The sequence below is a fragment of the Macaca thibetana genome, chromosome 12, assembly GCF_024542745.1.
Source record: "Macaca thibetana thibetana isolate TM-01 chromosome 12, ASM2454274v1, whole genome shotgun sequence".
NCBI lineage: Eukaryota > Metazoa > Chordata > Mammalia > Primates > Cercopithecidae > Macaca > Macaca thibetana.
This window is the reverse complement of record NC_065589.1, coordinates 787,422-814,299: the sequence shown is the minus strand read 5'-3', so window position 1 is coordinate 814,299 and position 26,878 is coordinate 787,422. Positions and strand designations below refer to the sequence as shown.

Genomic DNA, 26,878 nt, shown 5'->3' with positions numbered 1-26,878 from the left:
GTGCTGGGATTACAGGCGTGAGCCACCACACCTGGCCTCAATATTTTTTTCTAAGGAAATCAAAACTTAATAGTAATATGACAACTTGATCATATAAAATTTTTTTAATGTAAATCCTCTTATTGTGAGTTACATAGACCTTTCATTTCATGTTTGGATTTTCTCGTTTGTCCTGAACTTCCCTCCATCTTAAACAACCAGTCATTTTATTCTAGGACTAAATTTACCATACAAGATTCTTTCTAATATGAAATTATTTCTTTTTAAGCTTTCTTACCATAAAAACTCTTTATTTTTATAACTTTCTGTCTTGTTTCATACATAACCTTTAAATAAGCTTTGAATTAGACAAAAATTATTCATCTTTTTAAAAGGATGCCTTTTTTTTTTTAGCAAGAAAGTTTTCCTACAATATATTTTTATTGGAAAAATACCCAAATTTGAAATATCTATTGTCTAATTTAATATAACTTTAGATTCTAAATTATGACAAGTTTGTCTACAAGTATTTATCCTAATACCTGTACCTAATTATTTTATTTTAATCATTTACTGATTTATGAAAACTGTGATATTCATCATTTAAAGTTATGAAACTGCCCTTGCAGAATTATCACTGAGACAGTAGAAAACATCTGCCCTAACTGACTCCACGTTGCTTCTAACCTCCAGGCTGTCCTTGTTCATTCCTGGGTGGAGGCTGAGCTAACTTTGGGAGGAACAAACTTAGTTTATAGTTTAGCTTTGAAACAAAAATGATAAGAGTCCTTTCCCAAAACAAACCTCCTTACTGCCTGTGAACTAGACTGTGTAAAACCAGAGGATTAGAAGTTATGGTAATCTTACTAAATTCAAGCTGTAGCTATGGATCATTAAACCAATATTAATGTCTTCTTTTTTTTGTTTTTTGAGACGGAGTCTCACTCTGTCACCCAGGCTGGAGTGCAGGGGCGCGATCTCGGCTCACTGCAAGCGCTGCCTCCTGGGTTCACGCCATTCTCCTGCCTCGGCCTCCCGAGTAGCTGGGACTACAGGCGCCCGCCACTACGCCCGGCTAATTTTTCTGTGTTTTTAGTAGAGATGGGGTTTTACTGTGTTAGCCAGGATGGTCTCAGTCTCCTGACCTTGTGATCCGCCTGTCTCGGCCTCCCAGAGTGCTGGGATTACAGGCGTGAGCCACCGCGCCTGGCCTAAAGTGTTCTTTATTAAAGATTACACAAATAGAGACTATTCTGTCTTGGGCTGCGTTTATAGTTTAGTAACTTTTATGCCAAATTTTGACACCTTGTAGTATTTGGCAGGGATAAGTATGAAATTGCTCGATTAATCAATGTAAACAAAAATGGATGCCGGCAAATTCTTAGGACATTTCTAGTATTATTTACCAATAATTTAAAATCCAGCTTATTAAAGATTTGACTTAAGTCGAGTGAACTTGAAAAGGCATTTGACTAGTTTTTTTCTTTAGTATCTAAGTACTTTAATTTTTTAAGCCACTTAATTGAGCTCTTTTATATATTTTTACTAGTGAAATATTGTGCACACAACACATGAATACATAGACATATTAGGCATGCTGATAGAAGTACATCTTAACAGATTTACAAAGACTTTTTCTGTCTTTATCTTAGACTTTCAGATTCTTAATAACCTGTTTCAGAACCCTAGGCAGTTGTTAGCTAGAGTCTTAAATTTGCATATTAAAGGAAACAACTCAGGTGAAAATCAAATAGCAAAATTTACAACATATGGTATGGAGAGAAAAAGTCTGGTGTGCTAGAGGAAGATTAAAGATGGATGCCAAATCAAACATAAAATTATAAAAATCCACCATTGGATTATATAAGGAGACAAATTTTATTTTATTTAGATAGGGACTATCCATCTTGTAACTGGACCTCCGAGCTCTGGGCAGAGCCCACAGTGAATCCTGGATTTCCAAAAAGGGAGAATTATTATGGGGCTAGATCGTGTGATGCTTTTACAGGGCACTTTTTTTTTTTTTTTTTTTTTTGAGACGGAGTCTCGCTCTGTCGCCCAGGCTGGAGTACAGTGGCCGGATCTCAGCTCACTGCAAGCTCCGCCTCCCAGGTTCACGCCATTCTCCTGCCTCAGCCTCCCGAGTAGCTGGGACTACAGGCGCCCGCCACCTCGCCCGGCTAATTTTTTTGTATTTTTTAGTAGAGACGGGGTTTCACTGTGCTAGCCAGGATGGTCTCGATCTCCTGACGTCGTGATCCGCCCGTCTCGGCCTCCCAAAGTGCTGGGATTACAGGCGTGAGCCACCGCGCCCAGCCTTTTTTTTTTTTTTTTTTTTTTTTTTTTTTTTTTTGAGATGGAGTCTTGCTCTGTCACCCAGGCTGGAGTGCAGTGGCCGGATCTCAGCTCACTGCAAGCTCCGCCTCCCGGGTTTATGCCATTCTCCTGCCTCAGCCTCCCGAGTAGCTGGGACTACAGGCGCCCGCCACCTCGCCCGGCTAGTTTTTTTTGTATTTTTTAGTAGAGACGGGGTTTCACCGTGTTAGCCGGGATTGTCTCTCGATCTCCTGACCTCGTGATCCGCCCGTCTCGGCCTCCCAAAGTGCTGGGATTACAGGCTTGAGCCACCGCGCCCGGCCAATTTTTTTTTTTTTTTAAAGAAAGACATGTCTAAGTGTCTAAACTACACTCTTCTGTAAAAACCCAAGAGTAGCCTCTGTTTCAAATAACTATTTTAGTCAATAAATCAGGTAACACAATACAAAAGCAAGCAGTTTAAAAGCTAAGACAGGCTGGGCGTGGTGGCTCATGCCTGTAATGCCTGCATTTTGGGAGGCCGAGGTGGGTGGATCTCCTGAGGTCAGGAGTTCAAGACCAGCCTGGCAAACATGATGAAACCTTTTCTCCACTAAAAATACAAAAAATTAGCCGGGCGAGGTGGTGGGCACCTGTAATCCCAGCTACTCAGGAGGCAGAAGCGGGAGAATCGCTTGAACCCAGGAGGAGAGGTTTTAGTGAACCAAGATTGCGCCACTGCACTCCAGCCTGGGCAACAAGAATGAAACTCCGTCTCAAAAAAAAAAAAAAAAAAAAAAAAGGCTGAGATGAACTTGTCTGTTTACACATTTGGGGGTTCCATGGGAACACAAAGGGAGTCTAGCGCCTTCTTAGTTTCTTTAAGGAACCCCAGGCTCTTATAAACTGTTTTAGGTCTCTCGTGCAGCAGAGGGTGCAAGAGAAAGGAGAGACAGCAGAAGTAGATAGAGAAAAACAGAACTCAGTCAACTGAGAAAAAAAAAATTTTTGCTCAAAAACAGGACAAGGTCCCAAAAACATGAAGAACATGAAGAAGGCCTTTTAAATACACACGCGCACACACACACACACACGCGCACACACACACACCCCTTGGAGATTAGCTTTTAATTAAGCTGACTTTAACCATTGAGCTCCTTTAAAAAAATATTTTTAAATCTCATTACCATATTTCACCTGGGACAAATTGCTGCTGTTTCATAAATACAGACATTGCCCCTTCAATTTGGTCTGGCTAGCAAAAAGGTGGTCTTGTTATGTAAATAAAGTCCCTTTAGTGGTCAAAATAAAAAATATTTCCTCTTTTTTTTTTCTTTTGACTGGCATCTTTCTCCCCCACCACACCACCTTTTGTGTGTGTGTGTTTGGGGCTGAGCGGGGCGGGGGGGACCTTAACCGTTTGAGAGGCCTTGTTCCCAGTAATTTGGAATTTTCTTCAGATTTGATAAAGTCAGATAGAGTTGGTCAAACCCAATGGGAAAAAGATTGAAAAAACAACAAAAACAGAGACAACAACAACAACAAACAATTCAGTAAAACAAACAGTCACACAACTTATATGATTACTGAGTGCTCTAATGGTAAGGAGAAATTAAGACCAGCTGGTTGATAACTTTAGCCAAGACAGAACCCCAATTCGGCTACTTACCTAGGGATGGGTCTCAGGCTGAAGATATTCTCTACCATCTTAGAAGCAGGAAAAAAAGAAAAACCTCATCTTCCCTGTTGGAAACAAGCTCAAACTCCATAAAGGAGTTACCTGCCCTCCATCATCACGGCAGCAGGAGAACTTGCCTTCTTTGTTGGAAGCAAGTAAAACTCCAAAAGAACAGGGAGTTGTACAGCAAAAGCAACTTTAGATTTTGACCAAATTTTGGGAGATCAGGGATTTTTTGGAGGGGGTGCTCCCAGACCTCAGCAAATTGTCCTATTGGTTTGAGCCATAAAGTTAGCTCATGTCAGTACCAGGCGCTGATAGGAGGTTTGCCAAAGGTCAGGGGCATCTCCCCCAAGAGTCCCTCCGTCGTTACCGAAATGCAAACCCTGAAAATTTGAGATAGGTCTACAAAAGGAAAGTATCTTGGGCTCCCGAAATCACTAAGCTAAAGCAAAATGTCAAACTGGGAACTGCTTAGGGCCAACCTGCCTCCCATTCTCTTCAGTCTCCCCTCTGATCATTGAGACAAATGCATATCTGACTGCTTCCTTCGGAGAGGCTAATCAGAAACTCAAAAGAATGCAACTGTTTGTCTCTTACCTACCTATGACCTGGAAGCCCTTCCCCACTTCCAGTTGTCCCGCTTTTGCTTCCAGTTGTTCCACCTTTCCAGACCAAACCAATGTTCATCTTGCATATGTTGATTGATGTCTCATGTCTCCCTACAATGTATTAAAAAAACCAAGCTGTGCTCTGACTACCTTGGGCACATGTGGTCAGGACTTCCTGAGGCTGGGTAACAAACGTGCATCGTCAACCTTGGCACAATAAACTTTCTAAATTAACTGAGATGTGTCTCAAATTTTTAGGTTCACATTTTGGTAACCACAGAGGGATTCTGACCTTTGACAAACCTCCTATGGTGCTTGGTACCGGCGTGAGCTAACTTTATGGCCCAAATCAACAGGATAATTTGCTGATGTCTGAGAGCACCCCCTCCAGAGAATCCCTAATCTCCCCAAATTGGTCAAGATATAAAGCTTATTTTGCTGTACAACTCTTCTTCCTTTTTTTTTGGAGTTTTACTTGTTTCTAACAAGGAAGGCAAGTTCTCCTGCTTCCACGACGATGGAAGGAAGGTAACTCCTTTATGGAGTTTGAGCTCACTTCCAACAGAGAAGATGAGTTTCTTTTCCTGTTCTAGGATGGTAGAGAGCTGTTTTCAGCCTGAGACCCTTCCCTAGGTAAGTGAGTGAACTGGGGTTCTGTCTTGGCTCATGAGACAACCAGCTGGTCTTAATTTCTCCGCACGGTCAGAGTGCTCAGTGATATATTGTTGGGTTTTTTTTGTTGTTGTTTGTTCTTGTCCTTCTCTCATTGGATTTGACCAACTCAGCCTGACTTGGTCAAATCCGAGTGAGAATTCCAAATTGTGGGTAACAAGGCCTCTCTAATTTGGCTAAAATTCCTTGTAGCTGCAGAGGCGGAAAAAAGATCAAACATAAAAGCATGTGTTTGGTTTCTGTGTTTGCTTTCTGTCTTAAAAAAAAAAATTGTTCCTCCATTTACTTTTCTTCTACCCTATACCTCCTTCCCCCTTTGCCATCTGCAGTACCAAAGACTCTTGAGAAGACTTCTAATGACTTGAACTCTTTAAAGAATTCAGAACAAAGGCCCCACTCAACACTTTATGGTGTTCTGTCTTCATTGTGGTTTCAAGAGTCATGGGCGGGTTATTCTTAGGGCTAAAGCTCTGTTTTCCTGTATTGCATGACCTGACCTCTTTGGCTTTGGGGGTACCGTAGATGCCCTTGCACTGTGAGAGGATTTGGCCTTGGTGTGTATAATGGCAGATGAGAGCTACAAAGTTATGGGTGGCTGAGTACAGTCTACAGGAAGTGGTCTTGGCTGTTTTTTTTTTTTTTTTTTTTTCTTTTCTCTCCTAGGAGGTTGTTGTTTAAGGATCCTAATTCTAGTTTGGAGATGTATTCTAAAGGGTCTTCTCTATTGCTTTTCTCTCAACATTAATCTCAGTTTGGTTTGTCTGTGTGCATTTGTGTGAGGAACTGAACTGTTGTTTTCATAGGTAAATGAGAGACTGAGTTTTTCAGCTCCAAAGAGAAAGGGTATTTGCTTCTCCCAGCCAAAGGGCCTCTGGGTGACCAGGGGGCCTCATGGGAGTATCTAGGGAGTTGACCCCCCTGTGATGTGCAGCAGCCCTTCAGGGAAATCCCCCCAAAAGTTAATTTAAAACTAGTTAATCCAGGAAATGCATATAAAGGCTGATCACCCAGCGTTTTGAGCCCTCTCTGAGGTCATAGACCTCTGGAGAGAGAAACTGAGACTTGTAAGAGGGCAGAAATGACTCAGCAGTGACACACTGTGGAGTCCTGCCCACAAGCAGCACACATCAATCCACAACACAAAAACCTAGGCCACAGCTCAGTTCCTCCTTTTGAGACAAAAAAGCGGGAAACAAATAATCCCAGAATGAGGAGAAAACACAGAGAATGATCCCCTTTTGAGCACTCTGTAGGTTTTAAGGCACATCTACTTGCCAGAGTAAAATGGAAGTAATACAGTCTTTGTGCACATTTACATTACGGAAAAAAGAGCCCTAAAGTCGACCCTAAACCAACAGAGTTCCTACGTCCCCTTTTCCCCTGTTTTCTTTTCTACCTGCTTTAAATCTGCTGTTACCTTTCTACTGAGATAAAAACCACTGTTTTGATCTAACAGGTCTTTTTTGCAAGCCGGTGAACTTATATTTATCTCACGGCTAAAGTACTGAAGTAAAAGCTATAGAATCTTTGTGTGTGTGTCTGAGTGATGTATATGTCTATGTGTGTATATAGTTGAAGACCTTTATAATAGCCTTATATAATTTTATGTTCAATTGGCAATTAAGTCTGCTTTAGTTTCCCTCTAGCTCACCAGACTTTCTCTTCATATCTTACTATGTAAATTTTGCTATTTGACTTTCATCTGAGTTGTTTCCTTTAATATGCAAATTTAAGGGTATTTAGCTGACAACTGCCTTAGGGTTGTGAAACAGGTTATTAAGAATCTGAAAGTCAGCCAGGCATGGTGGCTCAAGTCTGTAATCCCAGCACTTTGGGAGGCTGAGACGGGTGGATCACGAGGTCAGGAGATCATGGTGAAACCCTGTCTCTACTAAAAAATACAAAAAACTAGCCGGGCGAGGTGGTGGGTGCCTGTAGTCCCAGCTACTCGGGAGGCTGAGGCAGGAGAATGGCGTAAACCCAGGAGGCGGAGCTTGCAGTGAGCTGAGATCTGGCCACTGCACTCCAGCCTGGGCAACAGAGCGAGACTCTGTCTCAAAAAAAAAAAAAAAAAAAAAAAAATCTGAAAGTCTAAGATAGGGAAAAAGTGGTGTTTATGAATCTATAAAATGTACTTCTGACTGGGTGTGGTGGCTCACGCCTGTAATCCTAGCACTTTGGGAGGCCAAGGAAGATGGATCACGTGAGGTCAGGAGTTCAAGACCAGCCTGGCCAACGTGGTGAAACCCTGTCCCTACTAAAAATACAAAAATTAGTGGGGCATGGTGGTGGGCACCTGTAATCTCAGTTACTCAGGAGGCTGAGGCAGGAGATTTGTTGGAACCTGGGAGGCAGAGGTTGAAATGAGCTGAGATCGCATGCCATTGCACTCCAGCCCGGGCTGGTAACAGTGAGACTCCATCTCAAAAAAAAAAAAAAAAAAAGAGAAAAAAGATGTACTTCCATCAGCATGCCTAATATGTATATGTATTTATGTGTTGTGGTGTTGTGTGCACAGTGTTTCACTAATCTAAGTAAATGAGTAAAATAAGATAATTAGGGAAATATAATAGGATAAATACTTGTAGACAAACTTGTCATAATTTAGAATCTAAAGTTATATTAAATTAAAAAATAGATATTTCATTATTTGAGTATTTTCCAACAAAAATATATTGTAGGAAAACATTTTTGCTGAAAGAAAAGGTGTCCTTTTAAAAGGGTGAATAATTTTGGTCTAATTCAAAGCTTATTTAAAGGTTATGTATGAAACAAGATACAAAGTTATACAAATAGCGAACTTTTTGGGTAAGAAAGCTTAAAGAGAAATAATTTCATATTAGAATCTTGTATGATAAATTTAGTCCTAAAGTCAAATGACTGGTTGTTTAAGAAGGAGGGAAGTTCAGGACAAACCAGAAAATCCAACCATGTCATGAATGGTCTATGTAAGTCACAATAAGAGGATTTATGTAAAAAGAAACCAAAAACTTTTATATGATCAAGTTGTCACATTATTATTAAATTTTGCTTTGCTTAGAAAAAAACCTGGGATTAAACTTTTTTAAAACTAAGGTTATTACATCCGTGTATCTCTCTATATGTGCTTTTAAAGTACTTCTGACATGAGTTACAGGACTTTGACTCCCGCATGTGAAAAGGACACCAAGTCCTGCTACATTTTCAACACTGACAGTAATTAAAGCCCCATCTTCTGGCCTGATAGAAGATGTCAATCAAAATAAACTGCATTCTTGAAACACAGAGTCAGAAATTAAAGCTATTCAGCCAAGTGTGGTAGCTCACGCCTGTAATCTGGGCACTTTGGGAGGCTGAGGTAGGTGGATCACCTGAGGTCAGGAGTTCAAGACCAGCCTGGCCAACATGGCAAAACCCCATCTCTACTAAAAATACAAAAAATAGCTGGGTGTGGTGGCAGGCACCTGTAATCCCAGCTACTTGGGAGGCTGAAGCAGGAGAATTGCTTGAACCCAGGAGGTGGAGGTTGTAGTGAGCAGAGATCGCACCATAGAACTGCAGCCTGGGCAACAAGAGTGAAACTCCATCTCAAAAATAAACAAGTAAATAAATAAATGAATGAAAAACAAATTTAATTGACTTCATGATGTTTTTATTAGGGTTTATTGTTTGGAACATTAAATCTCCTCTCTCAAAGAAGGCTTTTGCCTTTTTTGAAATCCTTGAGTTACCACTTTGTTTAAATGGATAATCCAATTTGTGATATCAAGTGTTTTAAACCTTTGATATTTGGCAAACTTGCAAAATCCAATTATAAATTATGTCTTTTTCTGACTTAATTAATCCTTTAAGACATTAGGTTCTCTAAAGTCCAACAATGACGTAGTTTAGCTTATTTGGTATAAAAATTATACAGGAGGCATTGTCAAATATGAAATGGTATTTGGTTTTCTTTAGGCTGTGTTTGTATAAATATGATATTGGTATGTGTTCCAAAATTATGGGAAACTCCTATAATTCTGATATAACTTAGTATGCTTTATCAATAACAATTATAATTATTATGTTAAATTACTGTGTGCCACAGAGGAAACAAATTTCTTTGTCAATTGTGTCTTTGACTGTGGTTGCCCTAAAACTTTTTGTCATCCATGGACATTTGTTTTCTTGTTTTGGTCCTCCTTAGATGGTGGTTTTGTAATCTGCTATAGAACTCTAACAGGTGTTCTTAAATATAGGATTCTGATAACTTTGGAGATTGTGGCATTAGAATAGAGAAAGAAACTTTCCAGAGTCTCTTGGAGAGCGGAAATGTTCTTGAATATCAAGCAGAACAGGGGTTAACTGCGTAAACTGAACCGATAGAAGACTAAAAAATCTTTGTGACCTTTGCATTAAACGTTGCTGATTCTTTCTTTTGTATTTTTCAGAGCTGAGAAAACTTTTGAGCTATTGACAGGTTTTTACAATTCAGTATACTCCTATGAACAAAATTTGGGGTATATTTGTTTCTCTTGAGGACTAAGCTCTGATTTTGTATCTTGCCCAAATTCCTATCTAAGAGGTCTGGGGAGTCATGTCCTACAAACCATAAATTCTCATCAGATGGGTTTTATTTGACCCTGTATATCATGACTTACTTCCCAATCTGACTCTGGCATAACAAGGAAGAAATAAAAACGTTTTACCCCAAAATATATTTCCTTACCATACCTTGAAATTGCCCTGCAACGTCTGTTGTGGGAAAAATTCACATTCTATAGAGAATCACCTTTCTCCTTTGTTTTCCTTTCCTCTCAGATCCAGGAGATCATCAACTAAGAGCCAGGCATGCTTTTAGGTCTGATAAGAAACATTTTACAACCTGCTATCTCTCTGAAGTCTGCTATCTGAGAGCTCCCTCTCTGCACAATAAAACTTGGTCTCCACAATCCTTTACTTTAACCTGAACATTCCTTACTGTTGATCTCAGGCCTTCAGATAAACTCAATCAATTGTCGTCCAGAAAATATTTAAATTTCCCTATAGCCTGGAAGCCCCTGCTTTGATTTGTCTCACCTTTCTCGATCAAACCAATGTAGTTTCTTAAATGTATTTTATTGATGTCTCATACCTCCCTAAATATGTTTCAAACCAAGCTGTACCCCGACCACCTTGGGCATATGTTCTCAGGACCTCCTGAGGGCTGTGTCATGGGCCATGGTCACTCATTTTGGCTCAGAATAAACCTCTTCAATTATTTTTACAGTTTGACTCTTTTCTTTGACACTCTCTACCTGGTTTCCCCAGAATTTGGAAACTATTTGTGAATATTTTTAATTTATGGGAGTACAGTTATTTATATAAGTGCAATAAGAATCTGTTTTCATTTTGCAACAGGACACAATTGGAGAAACTGGTTATTGTACTAAGGCTTTGACTGGAATGGTGAGCTTTCATTTAAGGAATCAAACTTGACTTATGGAGCCAATAAAAACCCGTTGGAAAAACTGGCCTCATACGTTTGTCTACAGAGTCCCTGTACAGGGTTCCTGACCTGTGGCAAGAAAAGAATATCACTTTCTGACAGGTCCAGGAGCCCCAAGTTTATCCTGGAACCTCAAGAGATGAGGATCACTCAACTCATAGGTATTTGATGGCACAAATTCATGGCTGGGCTCGGCTTTAAAAAAGTCTTATCTGAGATTCCTCCTATGGAACAATGTTCCATCAAAGCCAATTTAAAAGCCTATGTAGGCCGGGCACAGTGGCTCACACCTGTAATCCCAGCACTTTGGGAGGCTGAGGCGAGTGGATCACGAGGTCAGGAGATTGAGACCATCCTGGCTAACACGGTGAAACCTCATCTCTACTCAAAATACAAAAAATTAGCCAGGTGTGGTGGTGGGCGCCTCTAGTCCCAGCTACTTGGGAGGCTGAGGCAGGAGAATGGAGTGAACCCAGGAGGCAGAGCTTGCAGTGAGTGGAGATCGCGCCACTGCAGTCCCAGCCTGGGCGACAGAGCGAGACTCCGTCTCAAAAAAAAATAAAAAATAAATAAAAAAAAATAAAAAATAAAAAAAAATAAAAGCCTATGTAAAAAGTAATTATTCTTGCTGTACTGTATGCAAATAATTAGGCCAGGTACAATAAAGCAAACCAGTCTTACCATGATTTGTCTTTAGTGAAAATGGGAAAGTGGAGAGAGAAAAATTATGTTTCAAAATTATGGTGCACCTGTTTTTAGATTCTAGTCTTGCCTAATGTTTTCAATTTTTATTATTTTCTACAGTTTGGACCTAATTCTAATTTTCCTTGGCTACAAGTCTTCAAAATAATGTTTGCAATTTTTTTTCCTTCACTTGCCCCCTCCCCATTTTTCTGTTTTCTTTTCTTTCTTTCTTTTTTTTTTCTGAGATGGAGTTTTGCTCTTGTCACCCAGGCTGGAGTGCAGTGGTGTGATCTCAGCTCACTGCAACCTCCGCCTCCTGGGTTCAAGCAATTCTCCTCCCTCAACCTCACTAGCAGCTGGGATGCTACCATGCTTGCCTAACTTTTGTATTATTAGTATTATTTAGTAAAATGGGGTTTCACTATGTTGGCCAGGCTGGTCTCAAACTCCTGAACTCAGGTAATCCACCTGTTTCAGCCTCCCAAAGTGCTGGGATTATAGACATGAGCCACCACGCCCACCCACCCCCGTCATTTTTCCTAATTTGGAGTCACTAAAACCTAAGCTGTGTTTTCTTAAAGCCCTGTGAACTGAAGCCAGACAACTTAAACTTCAGAAGAAAATAGCAGCAACCTATTTATGTACATAAGCTACTTTCATACCCATCTACCAATGTATGGACTTTAAAGTTATGTGGCCTGTATCAATTTTTGCAGGATTATTCTTTGGTTTGTTGTTGTTTTTCTTTCTTCCTCCCCCTATTTTCTCTTCCTAGGACGTGAGACTTCACAACTTGCTAAAAATGAGCTTTCTTAATAACTCAGGACCTTCCCGTCTAGGAATAAACCATCCTAGTCGTGAGAGATCAGACGAAACCTGGGAACAGACTCATTTTCTTCTAAAATGCTTTCTCCAAAAGATTTTAAAGAGAAAATGGGGGAAATGTGAAAGGAAAATATCTGGAGCCCCCCAAATCACTGTAAGATAAAGGGAGGAGTCAAGCTGGGAACTGCTTAGGGCCAACCTGCCCCCATTGTATTCCAAGTCTCCCCTCTGCTCACTGAGATCAGTGCATATCTGACTGCCTCCTTTGGAGAGGCTCATCAGAAACTCCAAAGAATGCAACCATTTGTCTCTTACCTACCTGTGACCTGGAAGCCCCCTCCCCACTTGGAGTCTTCCTGCCCTTGCTTCGAGTTGCCCCGCCTTTCCAGACCGAACCAATGTTCATCCTGCATATGCTGACTGATGTCTCATGTCTCCCTGCGATGTATAAAGCCAAACCGTGCTCTCACCACCTTGGGCGCACGTCATCAGGACCTCCTGAGCCTGGGTCACGGGTGCGCGTCCTCAACCTTGGCAAAATAAGCTTTCTTTTTTTTTTTTTTTTTTTTTTTGAGACGGAGTCTCGCTCTGTCACCCAGGCTGGAGTGCAGTGGCCGGATCTCAGCTCACTGCAAGCTCCGCCTCCCGGGTTTACGCCATTCTCCTGCCTCAGCCTCCCGAGTAGCTGGGACTACAGGAGCCCGCCACCGCGCCCGGCTAGTTGTTTTTTTTTTTTTTTTTTTTGTATTTTTTTTTTTTTAGTAGAGACGGGGTTTCACTGTGTTAGCCAGGATGGTCTCGATCTCCTGACCTCGTGATCCGCCCGTCTCGGCCTCCCAAAGTGCTGGGATTACAGGCTTGAGCCACCGCGCCCGGCCAAAATAAGCTTTCTAAACTAACTGAAGCCTATGAACATCCCAAATTTGAGACAGGTTTCAGTTAATTTAGAAAGTTTATTTTGCCATAAAGTTCATCCATGTCCAGTGAGCTGGTCAGAAGGAACTGCAGGGGGATGTATGTGTCTGTGTGTGTGTATGTGTATGTATCTGTATGTATGTGTGTGTGTGTATTGTGTGTGTATATACGTATTGTATATGCATGTGTATATGTGTGTGTGTATGTATGTACATCTGTGTATGTGTATTGTGTATGTATGTGTATGTGTGTGTATTGTGTGTATGTACGTATTGTGTGTGTGTATATGTATGTGTGTATTGTGTATGTGTGTACGTATTTATATGTGTATATGTGTGCATATATGTGTGTGTATATGTGTGTGTATGTGTATGTATTGTGTGTGTACATATTGTGTGCGTACGTATTGTGTATGTGTGTATGTGTGTATTATGTATGTGTGTATTGTGTATTGTGTGTGTATGTGTATTGTGTGTGTGTTGTGTGTATGTCTGTGTATCATGTATTGTGTATGTGTGTATATTGTGTGTGTGTGTATGTATGTAGTGCGTATGTGTGTATGTACATATTGTGTATGCATATGTGTATGTGTGTATATGTATGTATGTGTGTACTATGTGTATTGTGTATTGTGTGTATGTGTGTATGTGTATCTGTGTTTGTGTATTGTATATTGTGTGTGTGTATGTACATATTGTGTATGTGAGTACGTGTGCATATGTATGTATGTGTGTACTATGTGTATTGTGTATTGTGTGTATGTGTGTATGTGTATCTGTGTTTGTGTATTGTATATTGTGTGTGTGTATGTACATATTGTGTATGTGAGTACGTGTGCATATGTATGTATGTGTGTATTGTGTATTGTTTGTGTGTATGTGTGTGTATTGTGTATGTGTGCATATGTATTGTGTATGCGTGTATGTGTGTACGTGTATGTGTATGTGTGTGTATTGTGTGTATGTATTGTGTATGTGTGTATGTATGTATATGTATGTATGTGTGTATTGTGTATTGTGTGTATGTGTGTGTATTGTGTGTATGTGTGTGTATTGTGTATGTATGTACGTATTGTGTATGCATGTGTGTGTATATGTATGTGTGTGTATTGTGTATGTGTGTATGTACGTATTGTGTATGCATGTGTGTGTGTATATGTATGTGTGTGTATTGTGTATGTGTATTGTGTGTGTATGTGTGTGTATTGTGTGTGTTTATATTGTGTGTGTGTATTGTGTATTGTGTATGTGTGTGTGTTGTGTGTGTTTGTATTTTGTGTGTGTGTGTGTGTTTAATCCTGGAGTGTGAAAAACCATCGCCATAAGAATTTGTGTGTCTTCCTCACAGTCATCAAGGTTTCCAAAACCAGAAGTTCCCTGAGCTGGAGATAGGATGTCTTAAGGCGTGTGTTTGTTTTTTTTTTTTTTTTTGAGACGGAGTCTCGCTCTGTCGCCCAGGCTGGAGTGCAGTGGTTGGATCTCAGCTCACTTCAAGCTCCGCCTCCCGGGTTCCCGCCATTCCCCTGCCTCAGCCTCCTGAGTAGCTGGGACTACAGACGCCCGCCACCTCGTCTGGCTAGTTTTTTGTATTTTTTAGTAGAGACGGGGTTTCACCGGGTTAGCCAGGATGGTCTCGATCTCCTGACCTCATGATCCGCCCGTCTCGGCCTCCCAAAGTGCTGGGATTACAGGCTTGAGCCACTGTGCCCGGCCATGTTGTTGTTGTTGTTGTTGTTTGTTTATTTTTTTGAGACAGAGACTGGCTCTGTCACCCGGGCTGGAGTGCGGTGGTGAGATCAAGGCTCACTGTAGCCTCAACCTCCCTGGCTCAGGTGATTCTCCTGCATCAGCCTCTTGAGTAGCTGGGACCACAGTCTCGAGCCACCACACCCGGCTAATTTTTGTATTTTCCATAGAGATGGCGGCCTCACTATATCACCTAGGCTGGTCTTGAACTCCTCGACTCAATTGATCCTCCCACCGCAGCCTCCCACAGTGCTGGGATCACAGGTGTAAGCCCCCACACCTGCCCAAGACTTTTATTACTCCTAATTTTAGATATTTTGTTGGTTCTTACTCAGAAGTTGTAGAATTCTCTCTGAATGCCCTGGGAACTGCTGTCCTGCAGGCACTCACGGGTCACTGAGTTGTACTCGCAGGGCCGGGGCCTGGGCCTGGTGCCTCAAGCCGTCCCCTCTGTCCCCACTGGAACTGGGCCAGTGCCTCCCTGGCCTCTCTGCTCTTTCTTTTGGGAGCCTCAGGGACTTGCCAGGGCCATCTGTCTGGGGCGGGTGCACTGTGGCCCCCTGATGGCCCTGTGTGATCAAGAACCATCAGTCCCAGCAACCTGCCCAGAGCCGGAAAGCCAGATCTTCTGGGCGCTCCCAAGGAGGCAGCAGGTCAGTGGCCTCCAAGCCCCGAGGCCCCAACAGCAGGAAGTTTGAGGCCCTTTGGGAACCACTGAGCTACTCTGGCAACCCCCAGAGCAAAGGCAGCAGGGCCTGGCCGCAGTCCCCTCAGTTATGAGTCCCATAAGGCAGCTTCAGCTTGAGGGGAGGGTCCTTGGGGACTTTACGAAGCCCCTAAAAGCTAAAGGCACTTGAAAGCAATGTCAAATGGTTTATAATTTTTGGCAATATTTCATTTTCCCCCACAATCATTAGCTTTCAAGTTTTTTAGCAGCTGAACTCTAATATTTTGAATTGATTTTTTACTTTTTTAACAGGCTTATTAGGATGCAATTCACATACTAAAGAATTTACCCAATTACAGTGCACAATTCAGTGGTTTTTAGTAAATTCACAGTAGTGCAGCCACGGGCTCTCCTTAAAGAATGTGTAACAACGTGTAACTCCTGGTGTAAGGACAGAAACACCATCTCTCTGCTTGGTGGAACACATCACCCATTTACTGCCCCACAGTCCTCTGGGTCGGTCAAGTGCACCTGTGGCTGGATTCACCTCCTGGGCCCCCTTCCCGGTTGCTCCAACATTGACCGCCCTACCTGATCCCTGCAGGCGTGGGACTAGCAGGTCCTTTGGCAAGGGAAGAGCCCGCCTTGAGAAAGCTGTGGCATTTCTCTGGAGACGTCATTGTTTTAATTGGGCAGTTGCAAAGAACAGAGACCAATTCATGTTGCCCCAAGGCCAAGGTGGGTGTTGTAAGTGTGAAAGCAGCTCTCAAACAGATAGCCAGTGTCTCCCATAAAAGTGCAGAGGGGCCATAAAGGTGCAGAGTGAGGGGCCATAAAGGTGCAGAGTGAGGGGCCATAAAGGTGCAGGGTGTTTGAGGAAGGAGTTGACTATAGCTGAACGGAAGTGATGGCCAAGAGTGGCAGCTGAGAGACCCTGCTGGTGTCCTGCGCGGGCCTTGTGAGGAGCCGTAAAACTGCCCTTCCCACCCCGGGCCTTATCAGTGGGTTAATCTCTAACTGTGCGGAGCCGTACAACTGCCCTTCCCACCCCATGCAGCCGCTCTGCCGGGGAGGGTCTTGGGGAGTCCGCAGAAGGGACCCAACGGCAGAGCAGGAGCTCCGCGGTCAGTGTGGGGCCTCGTCTGGGTGTGGGAAAACATGTCCTCTCTCACGAAGCTGTGGGTGTCTCCAGCGGGACCCTGACCCTGCCTGGGGTGCATGGCCCTCTCTGCTCTGCGGCCCCTCACGCTCCCCTCCCTGTGCCTGGGGATTCTAGTGTTTACTGGGCCTTGGCCGCTGGGAGCCTCTTCAAGGTGGTTGCATTTTGACTAAGGACTGGAGGGTGCATTGAAGAATTGTAGAGTGGAGGTGAAGGGAGGGCCGGAAGCTCCTGTCCCGTCTCCTAGAAGCGTGGCTGTGGTAGAGCCACGGTGGTGGCACCGGCATTGGTGTCTGAGGTGCCGTGTGTGCCGTGAGGATGAAGTGTGAGATATTATGGGAGTTCCTGGTTCTACCATCCCCAGTGTCTTCGAGACCCACACCCTTGGTGTGGAAGAAAGGAGACAAGATGTCATACGAAGAGGTTCTGTTGAAAGCCGCAGTCTTGGAGCTGGAGGTTCCAGTGTGGACTACTTGGTGGTTCCCGTGAGGGGCTGGGCTGTTGGCGGCCCTGAGCTGGCCCCATGTGGGTCAGCTAGTGGCTGGGTGGGGCAGGCACTTTGACCAGAGCCTTGCCTGCCAGCTCACTGCTGTGGCCACAGCCCCAGGGGTGCCTTGAGGTCCCACGCAGGGTGAGGGGACTGCGAGGGGCTTGAGGTCCTGAGGGCTGCCCCTGTTTGCTGTCAGAATGCACCTGGCCACCCTGGCGCAGCCATCCTTGAAACATTCCAACAGCAATGTTTCAAGAAGCAGAGATGGGGTCTCACTATATTGCCCAGGCTGGCCTCAAGCTCCTAGGCTCAAGCAATTCTCCCACCTCTGCCTCCCACAATGTTAGGATTACAGCCGTAAGCCGCTGTGCCTGGCCTGAAACATTACATGTTTGCCCGATTTGTCTTTCTTTTCTTCATAACCTTTTGGTTTTGTGTCTTGCTTAGATGGCAGCCTCATTCTCTTTTATCCTCTGACTTCGGTGGTTTTATTTTTTTACATTAAATCTTTGACCCATATGGAACTGATTGTGATCTATGGAGTAGATCTGGGAGAGCCGACGTTCGTTATCATGACTGTTTAGAATTTTTCTGGCCATCACTATATGTTTTTTGTCTATTTGAACTTTAGAAGTGACTTCTTAGTTAAAAATTCTCTTCTTGGAGATTATGCTAAAATTCAAGATTGTTTTATGCAAAAATCATCTCCTTTCCCCAAAAGGAGAGGAGTGCTGGGCCAGCGTGTGGGAGTGAGGACCTGCCTATCAGGAACTCTTCTTGGGCAGGGGCCAGTGGGGCGGGGCAGAGCCAGCCCAGCCCTCCCCTCTTCTCCCAGGCAGAGCATGAATGGTCGTGTGACCACTGAGCAGCGGGGCAGATCCTAACCCAATTCCACGCCCCGGGAGGGTGAAAAGTAACGTCGCACTGGGCCTGGGTCCTGCCTCCCTGCTGTTCTAGCACCCCCAGCCCCCTGACCCACCTGCCGCCTGCCCTCTCCTCCAGCTGCTGGGCTTCTTGCCCCGCTTTGCCTTGGTTACAATTCCTCCTTCCCCACTGGCTTGTTGTGCTCCTATGTACCCTGTAAGGCCCCATGCAAAGGCCCCAGTCCAAGCAGGAAGCTCACCCCTTGTGTCCTCTCCAGATGCTGAGCTCGTCGAGTGTAGGTGTGGTGTCTGCTTCCCTTGTAGCCTGTGCCTGACCTGCACCGAGACACTATGGCCCACGTGGCACCCCCAACCCATCACTGAGGAACCACGGACCACGTGGCACCCCACGCCATCATTGAGGGAACCCGGCCCACGTGGTAGCCCCACCCCATCATTGAGGGGCCTCTTTGCTGCTATCACCTGATGGGGGGCTTTGCCCAGTGGATGGGGGACCCTGGCTCCCTGCCCGACTCTGCGGTCAGGACTTATCCAGATCTGCTCTTCCCTGATTTGGCTGCACCTGCCGGGTTCCTGGGACCCAGGCCAGGCCTCCTCAGGCCTCCTCGTGTGGGCCCCGCCTCCCTGTCTGGAGGCATCATGCTTCCTTCAGGCCCAGTCAGCCCGGGCTGCCACAGCAGACACCACAGACAGGATGGCCCCAGCAGCAGACATGTGCTTCTCACGGTTCTGGAGGCCGGAAGGCGCGTGACCTCAAGCCAGCGTGGCGGGTTCCTAGGGAGGGCCCCCCTCCTGGCCTGCAGGTGCCACTTTCTCTCTGTGCCCCCGTGTAGGGAGTGAGGGTGGGGAGTGGAAGCTGCACTCTGGTGTCTTCCTTGTCTCAGAAGGACACGAATCCCATTACAGGGTCTCCACCCGCCCTCACAACCTCGTCCAACCCTGACATGTCCCAGAGGCCCCACCTCCAGGCACCGCCACGCTGTGTGTTAGGGGTTTGGCCCGTGGATTCTGGGGGCGCACAGTCCATTGCACCAAACTCTCAGCCTCTCCAGATCCCCTGGGGTGCAGAGCTCAGGGTCGCCGTCCCATCACAGTCTCCCAGGGGGCCCTGCCTGGGTAGAGGTCCCCTGACCTGCTCCCACCTCTGGTCCCAGGAGCGCAGCCCTGTCAGCTCCCGAACCCCAGGGAAGGGGATGGCTCATCCACTAGGCTCTTTCCAGCCCTGAGCCATTCACGGGTGGTCAGGGTGGGATCAGATTCAGGCCTGTCCTGGGTTGAGACCCCCTAAGCCCTGGGCCGGCACCCAGTGGATTTGAGGACAAGATGTTACAGAGATGAGGGGAGGCCCAGACCTGTGTGGCCCAAGGACCTGGGCTTGGCCGAAGGATGGGAGGTGGGGTGGGGTTGGCACAGCCTGGCCTGGGCACTCATGGGCTGCCATTTCCACAGGTACTTCCGGGTCATCCTCCTCCTCCTCCTGGCCCTGACTCTGCTGGTGCTGGCCAGATTCCTTCTCACGGACTTAGAGCTTGTCACACCGTAAGTCCTGCCGCCACCGTAAGTCCTGCCCCGGGCAGGCGCCTCCTAACAGCCCCGAGGGCAGAGCCCGGGACCCCAGCATGGTCACACCTCCCCACTGGGCCTGAATCCCTCTGGAAGAGGAGGGACAGATGGGCCCTTCCTCGGGGGCACCCGGAGAGTCTCCTGTTAACCACAAACCTGCCTGGGCCTCTGGGGAGGGCTCTGGGGAGCAGGGGCCGGGTCTGGGTTTGGGGGCAGAGCCAGCTAGTGTGTGCAGAGGGTCCCTAGTGTGGCGGGCAGGGCTGGAGGCCTCCTTCTTGCTCCCCACAACAGAGGTGGCCTGTGGGCCTGGGCTGGGCCTGGGCTGGGATCTGGGAAGGAAAAGGTCGGAACTGTGCTCAGGACAGACCTCGCAGCCCTGGGCCCGCCTGGAGACCCTCTCCTCTGCCCGCCTGTGGTACATCCTCTGTGGAGCCCCTGTGCATGGAGGTGCCCACCTCGCAGCCCAGCTGTGCCTCCAGACAGGGCTTCAGCCAGGCTGCTGGGAGGGTCTTCCAGGCCCTGCCACTCCCCAGCCCCTCTGGTTGGAAGAGAGAGGAAGCACCAGTCCCCTCTGGGCCGAGCTGAGCTGCCGGAGACAGGTCCCAAGGACCCTGTCTTTGCTCACCCGTGTCGCCCAGGCTGGTTAGGCCTGGAGACCCTGACCCCACCATCCTGGTCACTCCTGCTGGCCCTGCTCTGGGGCAGGGAGGGCGCCTGCTACTCCAGGCCCACTGGGTAGGTGTTGTGATGGGTTCCAAGAGTGGGCCCAGCGTCTACTCCAGCCCTACCTCTGGCCGCCAGTCTCGGCTTTGGGGTCCTTCCTTTTCCTGGTGTGAAGGGACTGCCAAGAAGCACCGCATGTGTGGCTGAGGTCACATGAGGTCACATGATGTCGCATGAGGTCACAGGGCCAGCTGCACGTGCACGCCTGGGCGCCAGGGAGAAGGCTGGGGTGACGTGTGGGCCAGAGGGTGTAGCCCCTGAGGGAAACAGAGGTGGGTCTGAGGGCACTGTCTCTGTGGGGCCCTGAGGCCGGGGCTGAGGGTCTGTAGGTCGGGGCGCAGTGCTGGATCTGGTGGGGGTTCCTGGGTTGGGGGTGTCAGCTGAAGAATCATGACATCTATAAATTTGGAGAGGAGACTTTGTTTCTTATAAAGTGTGGACATCCCACAGGCTGGGAGCACAGCCGTTGAAAGGCTGTGATCGGACACTTCGAGGGAGGGCGTGGGACGGGGACATACTCTGAATGGCTTGGCCAAGTACACGTTCAGCAAGTGACGGGAGGAGCTGTGGATATTCGTAAAGGGGGTCCTGACGCATGTGTCCTGAACAAACACGTGTGTTACATGTGACCCACGTTCACCTTAGGGTGGAGACTGCATATCTAACTGCGTTACAATTAGGCCCTGCACGTCAGAAGGTGAAGCCGGGACGGGAAGCACTCGGTGTGCAGCCTCTGTAAACCGCCAGAACCGGTTCGGGGCTGGGGGTCCCTGCTCAGGAGACAGTTACTGAGATGAGGCTTTTGTCCGATTGCAGCTATGGTTCTGGCTGGTGGAGCAGGGGTCAGCGAGGCAGCGTCTGGCGGGGGGTGAGCTGCACCTGCTTTAATGTTGTTCATCTCAGGGCCAGCGTTTGGCTGCCAGAGACAAAGAAAAGCTTGTGGCAGGGAGAACCTGGTTTCTGCTTTAAGTGCAGTGTGCGTGACTTAGCCCCTGCCTGGCGTGGCCTCAGGCCCTGTTGGTAATTTGGTGTCTTATGACCACAGTCGGTTCTGCTGGGCTATTGGTCTCTTTTCATTTTTTAATTAAAAGGAAAATTTTACTTTAAGTTCTGGGACACAGGTGCAGAACGTGCAGGTTTGTTACACTGGTATACACGTGCCATGGTGGTTTGTGTCTCACGCGTCCGTGTGAGGAGACCACCAAACAGGCTTTGTGTGAGCAACATGGCTGTTTATTTCACCTGGGTGCAGGCGGGCTGAGTCTGATAAAGGAGTCAGCAAAGGGTGGTGGGATTATCATTGGTTCTTATAGGTTTTGGGACAGGCGGTGAAGTTAAGAGCAAGGTTTTGGGGGCAGGGGGTGAAGCTCACCAAGTACATTCTGAAGGGTGGGGAGAATTACAAAGAAACTTCTTAAGGGTGGAGGAGATTATAAAGAACCTTCTAAAGGGTGGGGCAGATTACAAAGGACATTGATCAGTTAGGGTGGGACAGAAACAAATCACAATGGTGGAATGTCATCAGTTAAGGCTATTTTCACTTCTGTGGATCTTCAGTTCCTTCAGGCCATCTGGATATTTACGTGCAGGTCACAGGATATGATGGCTTAGCTTGGGCTCATAGGCCTGACAGTTTGCTGCACCTGTCAACCCGTCATCTGGGTTTCAAGCCCCGCATGCATTAGGTATTTCTCCTAATGCTTTCCCTCTCCTTGCCCCCCCACCACCCCCCCCGACAGGCCCTGGTATGTGCTGTTCCCCTCCCTGTATCCACGTGTTCTCATTGTTCAAGTCCCACTTATGAGTGAGAACATGTGGTGTTTGGTTTCCTGTTCCTTTGTTAGTTTGCTGAGGATGATGGTTTCCAGCTTCATCCACGTCCCTGCAAAGGACATGAACTCATTCTTTTTTATAGCTACATAGTATTCCATGGTATATATGTGCCACATTTTCTTCATGGTCTCTATTTAACATTCACACTGGGCAGTTGCTGTGTCTAAACCGCAAAGGGGAGGGGGTGTGATGATGGGATGGGTCTGACCTCCCATCCCATCACTGCTGGGAACTCAGTTTTAAGGTGTGTCTGGGGTCCCCTTGGCCAAGTTGGGTTTCATGTAGGGTTTTATTTTTAGTTCTCAGGGGCACAGAGTTGGGGAGCATGGTTATGGAAGACAGTTGGGGGAGTCTGTGTTTGGGCCACCAGATGGGAGGTTGTGGAGTGGGGCAAGGCTTGGGGCCAGGGTTCTGTGTTTACCCAGTGGGCCCCTGGCCTAGAGTTGGGGGGCTCAGGTTGGGAGGTCTCTCGTTGCGGTTGCCGGGCTGGGGTTCATTGTTGAGCGGGGATCGGGGCATCTGCACCCTTGCTGATGGTGGCCTGTGCCTTCCCTCCCAGCCTGTTTGGGGGCCAGGCCAAGGGGCCGCCCGTGACCAACATCATGTTCCTGAAGACGCACAAGACGGCCAGCAGCACGGTCCTCAACATCCTCTACCGCTTTGCCGAGACCCACAACCTGTCCGTGGCACTGCCCGCCGGCTTGCACGTCCACCTGGGCTATCCTAGGCTCTTCCTGGCACGCTACGTGGAAGGCGTGGAGCTGCAGCAGCACTTCAACATCATGTGCAACCACCTGAGGTTCAACCTGCCTGAGGTGCGGTGGCCCGCTGGGGAGGAGGGTGGGCTGCGGCTGTGGCTGTGGCTGCGGCTGTGGCTGCAGGGTCTGAGTGATGTAGCCTGGAGACCGGAGAGGAGGTGGAAGGCTTAGGGGCGGGGCATGCAGAGAGGGGGTGGGGAGGGCCTGGGCCGCACATCCTGCTGAGCCAACCCCTGCCCCTCCAGGTGGCCAGTAGCCTACAGTTGCTCTTGGAATGAGACCTAGGAGTCCCACAGCCCCTGCCCAAGGGCATCCCCAGTGCTCTCCCGCTTCTCTGGCCTCCTCTGGTACTGCACAGGCCCGGCTCACCCCACCCCGCTCCCGTGGCTGCAGGCCCTCCTTTGGGTCCCTCAGGTCTCAGCACAGAGCCCTCTTCCCCCCAGGGCTTCCCTGACCTTCCTTACAAAAGAAGCAGGGCAGGGAGTGTGGGCGGGAGGGCTGTGGGCAGGCACAGGTGTTTTAGGGTCACCCCCAGCGCTCTGTGGAGAATGGCCAGCAGAGGCTAGGTGACGAGGTGAGGCCAGAGGGAGACCCGGTGGGGAGAGGTGGTGGGTAGAGAGCGGGGCAGCTTGGGTGTGCTGTGGGTGGGGGCCGTGGGGCAGAGGGAGGAGGAGGGGTCAGAAGGAGAGGAAAGGAAGAGGGTGGGAGCAGGGAGGAGGCCTCCCACTGTTCTCTCCCTGGGTTTCTGAGGATGGAGAAGCCAGCGGTGTAGTTGGGCATGGCTTTCTGCATGACTTTACTTTCTGTGGGTGGGGTATATCCTCCAGGACCTCTGAGGGGGCACAAGTGAGGGTAAGTCCAGACCCACCCTGTGGGGAACCCGGGTCATGGGCCTTCTCTGGGCCTCAGTTTCTTTATCTGTTAGGTGGGTGTCACCCTGGCCTGGCAGCTGGTGGAGTGCTGAAGGCCCCCTGTGCCAGGGGCCCGAGGAGGGCCCTTCGTGTTGGGTCTGTGCCCCACAGCATCCCACCCCTAGAGGCCTCTGCGTCTTCTCGAGGTGCCATTGGGAGCTCCTCCTCCCTCCTCCTGCTGAGGCCCCATCCTGGCGTCCTTGGCCTCTGTTTTGGGCCCCAGGGAACCAGTGACCGTGCTACAGGGCCTGCGTGTGGCCCTGGCTCTGCTCCCGCAGCTACTGCACGAGGAGGTGCCAGGCCCTGGTCCCTCCGCAGATGTGTGGATGGGGGGGCTCCCCGAGCGGGTGTGGCCAGGACGCGCCTCCTCCCCGCGGGTGGGCCACCCTGGCCCGGGCCCGCGGTCCGCAGCCCGCCTCTCTGTCGCCACACAGGTGCAGAAAGTCATGCCAAACAACACCTTCTACTTCTCCATCCTGAGGAACCCCGTGTTCCAGCTGGAGTCCTCCTTCATCTACTACAAAACCTACACCCCCGCCTTCCTGCGCGCCCCGAGCCTGGACGCGTTCCTGGCCTCGCCGCGGACGTTCTACAACGACAGCCGCCTCCTCAAGAACGTCTACGCCAAGAACAACATGTGGTTCGACTTCGGCTTCGACCCCAACGCGCCGCGCGAGGAGGGCTACGTGCGCGCGCGCATCGCGGAGGTGGAGCGGCGCTTCCAGCTGGTGCTCATCGCGGAGCACCTGGACGAGTCCCTGGTGCTGCTGCGGCGCCGGCTGCGCTGGGCGCTGGACGACGTGGTGGCCTTCAGGATCAACGCCCGCAGCGCGCGCTCCGTGACCCGCCTGGCGCCCGAGACCCGGGAGCGCGCGCGGAGCTGGTGCGCGCTGGACTGGCGCCTGTACGAGCATTTCAACCGCAGCCTCTGGGGGCAGCTGCGCGCCGAGCTGGGGCCACGGCGGCTGCGCGGGGAGGTGGAGCGGCTGCGCGCCCGGAGGCGCGAACTCGCGACCCTGTGCCTGCAAGACGGCGGCGAGCCCAAGAACCGCACGCAGATCAGAGACCTGCGCCTGCGCCCCTACCAGTCCGGCAGGGCCGACATCCTGGGCTACAACCTCCGGCCGGGCCTGGACAACCAGACGCTGCGCGTGTGCCAGAGGCTGGTGATGCCTGAGCTCCAGTACATGGCCCACCTGTACGCCCTGCAGTTCCCGGAGAAGCCCCGCAAGAACATCCCGTTCCTGGGGGAGTAGAGGGGCCGGGGCTGGGGTCGGGACCTCCTGCGGACAGCAGCCCCTCTCTCCGCCATCACCGGGGAGGCCGGGGATCCTCGCAGGGCTTCTGGGGCGTTGGGAAACCCAGGCCCACCGGCTACGGCTCTAAAATGAAGAGGGTGGAGACCCCAGTAAGGAGCCGCCCACCCCGACGATCCGCCCAGATCCCTCCCAGAGAGCGCCCTGAGCCCAGGCGGCAGCCCCCCTCCCCCCGCCCCCGGGTCCGAGGCTGTGCCTCTCTTCACTGAATAGGACTGAACAGGAAGGCGGGGGAGTAGGGGAAGCTGGATGGCAGGTCAGCACCTGCCCGGCAGGACGCGCATGCCCATGAGCCCCGGGTCTCCCGAGGGTCCTGGGCACTGGGGCTGTGGGTCCTCGGAGGAACTCAGAGTGGCTCCCCTGAATTTCCCGGCGCTGGCAACAAGGTGCTGGTCCCAGAGACAGCTGCAGGCACAGGCAGTGCCACAAAGACCAGCCCGGAAATGGGGCAGGGGCAAGGGGTCAGCCGCTCCCGAAAAGCTCCCCATCTTTAGCTGCAGGAGGTTTGGTTCTGATGGAAGGACGTTTTCTACAGAGATGGCACAGCTGCTCACAAGACCAGAGCTCTAGCTCGGCTCCACGATCCCTGCTGGTCAGCCCCTAATGCCCCGTGAAGGAGAGGACGTCTCACTTGCCAAAGGAGTGGTTGGGGGTCCACATACCCTTGGTTGCCTTGGAGACCATGTTGGGTGTGGTGCCAGAGGGCAGCTGTGGGCAGCCCTCTTCGTCATTCACACGGAGGGACAGAGCCTCCCTGCCTGGCAGGACGTGATCCCTGGCTGCCAGGGGCTCAGCGGGTAAAGGGGTGCACATGCTGGGACCAGCCGATGCCTGGGGCACCCAGGAGATGCAGCTACTCTGCTGCACGCCAGCCTGGAGGTTGAGACCCCAGCAGTGGATCTAGGCCTGCAGGTCTAGGTGTGTCCTTGCTTTTTTTGGGGGGGCAGGGAACCAGTATTTCAAAGAAGAGAGATAACCCAAACCAGCAGCATAGGCAGCTCCCTCGGACCCCAGTGTAATGGGGGAGCTTTGAAAGGAATGAGGCACATCCCCCATATATCTCCCAACTTCCTGAGTCCAGCACAAACACATTCCTCCATATTTCTTTCAAACTTCAGAAAAACATCACCTGGGAGATATCCGATAAGGAATGCTAAATGTATAATGTTAACCAATTGTAATGCTGTAACCGAGAGGATTACCTTGTTCCCTGTAACTTTACATATCCTGTTTACATCGGGCTATAAAAAGCAAGCACTCGCATTGTTCGAGGCCCTCCTGTATGCCGTGGAATGGAGGGACCAAGTTCGAACTTGTAGTAAAGATCCTTGCCGCTTGGCTTTGACTCTGGACTCTGGTGGTCTTCTTTGGGGAACAAACAGTCTGGGCATAACAGCTTCAGGAAGAGTGAATTTTCAGTGAGAGTCGGCTGTGAAGAATGGCACGAGCTCCTCTGAGTCAGAGTCAGCCAGGGACCTCAGCAGGTCACCCTCCCTCCTCAGCCCAGGGACCTCTGCAGGCCGCCCACCCTCCCTCCTCGGCCCAGGGACCTCTGCAGGCTGCCCACCCTCCCTCCTCGGCCCAGGGACCTCTGCAGGCCGCCCACCCCTCCCTCCCCGCTCAGCCCAGGGACCTCTGCAGGCCACCCACCCTCCCTCCCCTCTCAGCCCAGGGACCTCTGCAGGCCGCCCACCCTCCCTCCCCGCTCGGCCCAGGGACTCCTG

The 26,878-nt window shown here is 49.0% G+C and overlaps 2 protein-coding genes across 4 annotated transcripts in view; one reads left to right on the top strand and one right to left on the bottom strand.

The window, feature by feature from the left end:
• The window catches only part of THAP4 (THAP domain containing 4), a 691,437-nt gene that overhangs the window by 178,873 nt on the left and 485,686 nt on the right, over positions 1-26,878 (bottom strand). Inside the window, exon 1 of one of the 3 annotated variants that reach the window (XM_050751957.1) lies at positions 18,836-18,845. The exons of the other annotated variants lie outside the window; for them this stretch is intronic. The gene's annotated coding sequence lies outside the window, so the exon portion shown is untranslated. Of the gene's footprint in view, positions 1-18,835; positions 18,846-26,878 lie in introns of those variants that run through there. 3 annotated transcript variants of the gene reach the window in all.
• On the top strand, positions 18,516-25,328 carry GAL3ST2 (galactose-3-O-sulfotransferase 2). Its single transcript, XM_050752929.1, has 4 exons — positions 18,516-18,793; positions 19,500-19,589; positions 22,729-22,984; positions 24,273-25,328. Exons 1-4 carry the CDS (start codon positions 18,516-18,518, stop codon positions 25,092-25,094), a joined length of 1,446 nt encoding a protein of 481 aa, XP_050608886.1. The 3' UTR covers positions 25,095-25,328.

Bases quoted from the DNA above. Each gene is read 5' to 3' on its own strand.
- GAL3ST2 (XM_050752929.1), top strand. From the start codon at position 18,516: ATGGGGGGCTTTGCCCAGTGGATGGGGGACCCTGGCTCCCTGCCCGAC. The intron at 19,590-22,728 runs GTAAGTCCTGCC...CTTCCCTCCCAG, and splicing joins GACTTAGAGCTTGTCACACC to CCTGTTTGGGGGCCAGGCCA. The intron at 22,985-24,272 runs GTGCGGTGGCCC...GTCGCCACACAG, and splicing joins TGAGGTTCAACCTGCCTGAG to GTGCAGAAAGTCATGCCAAA.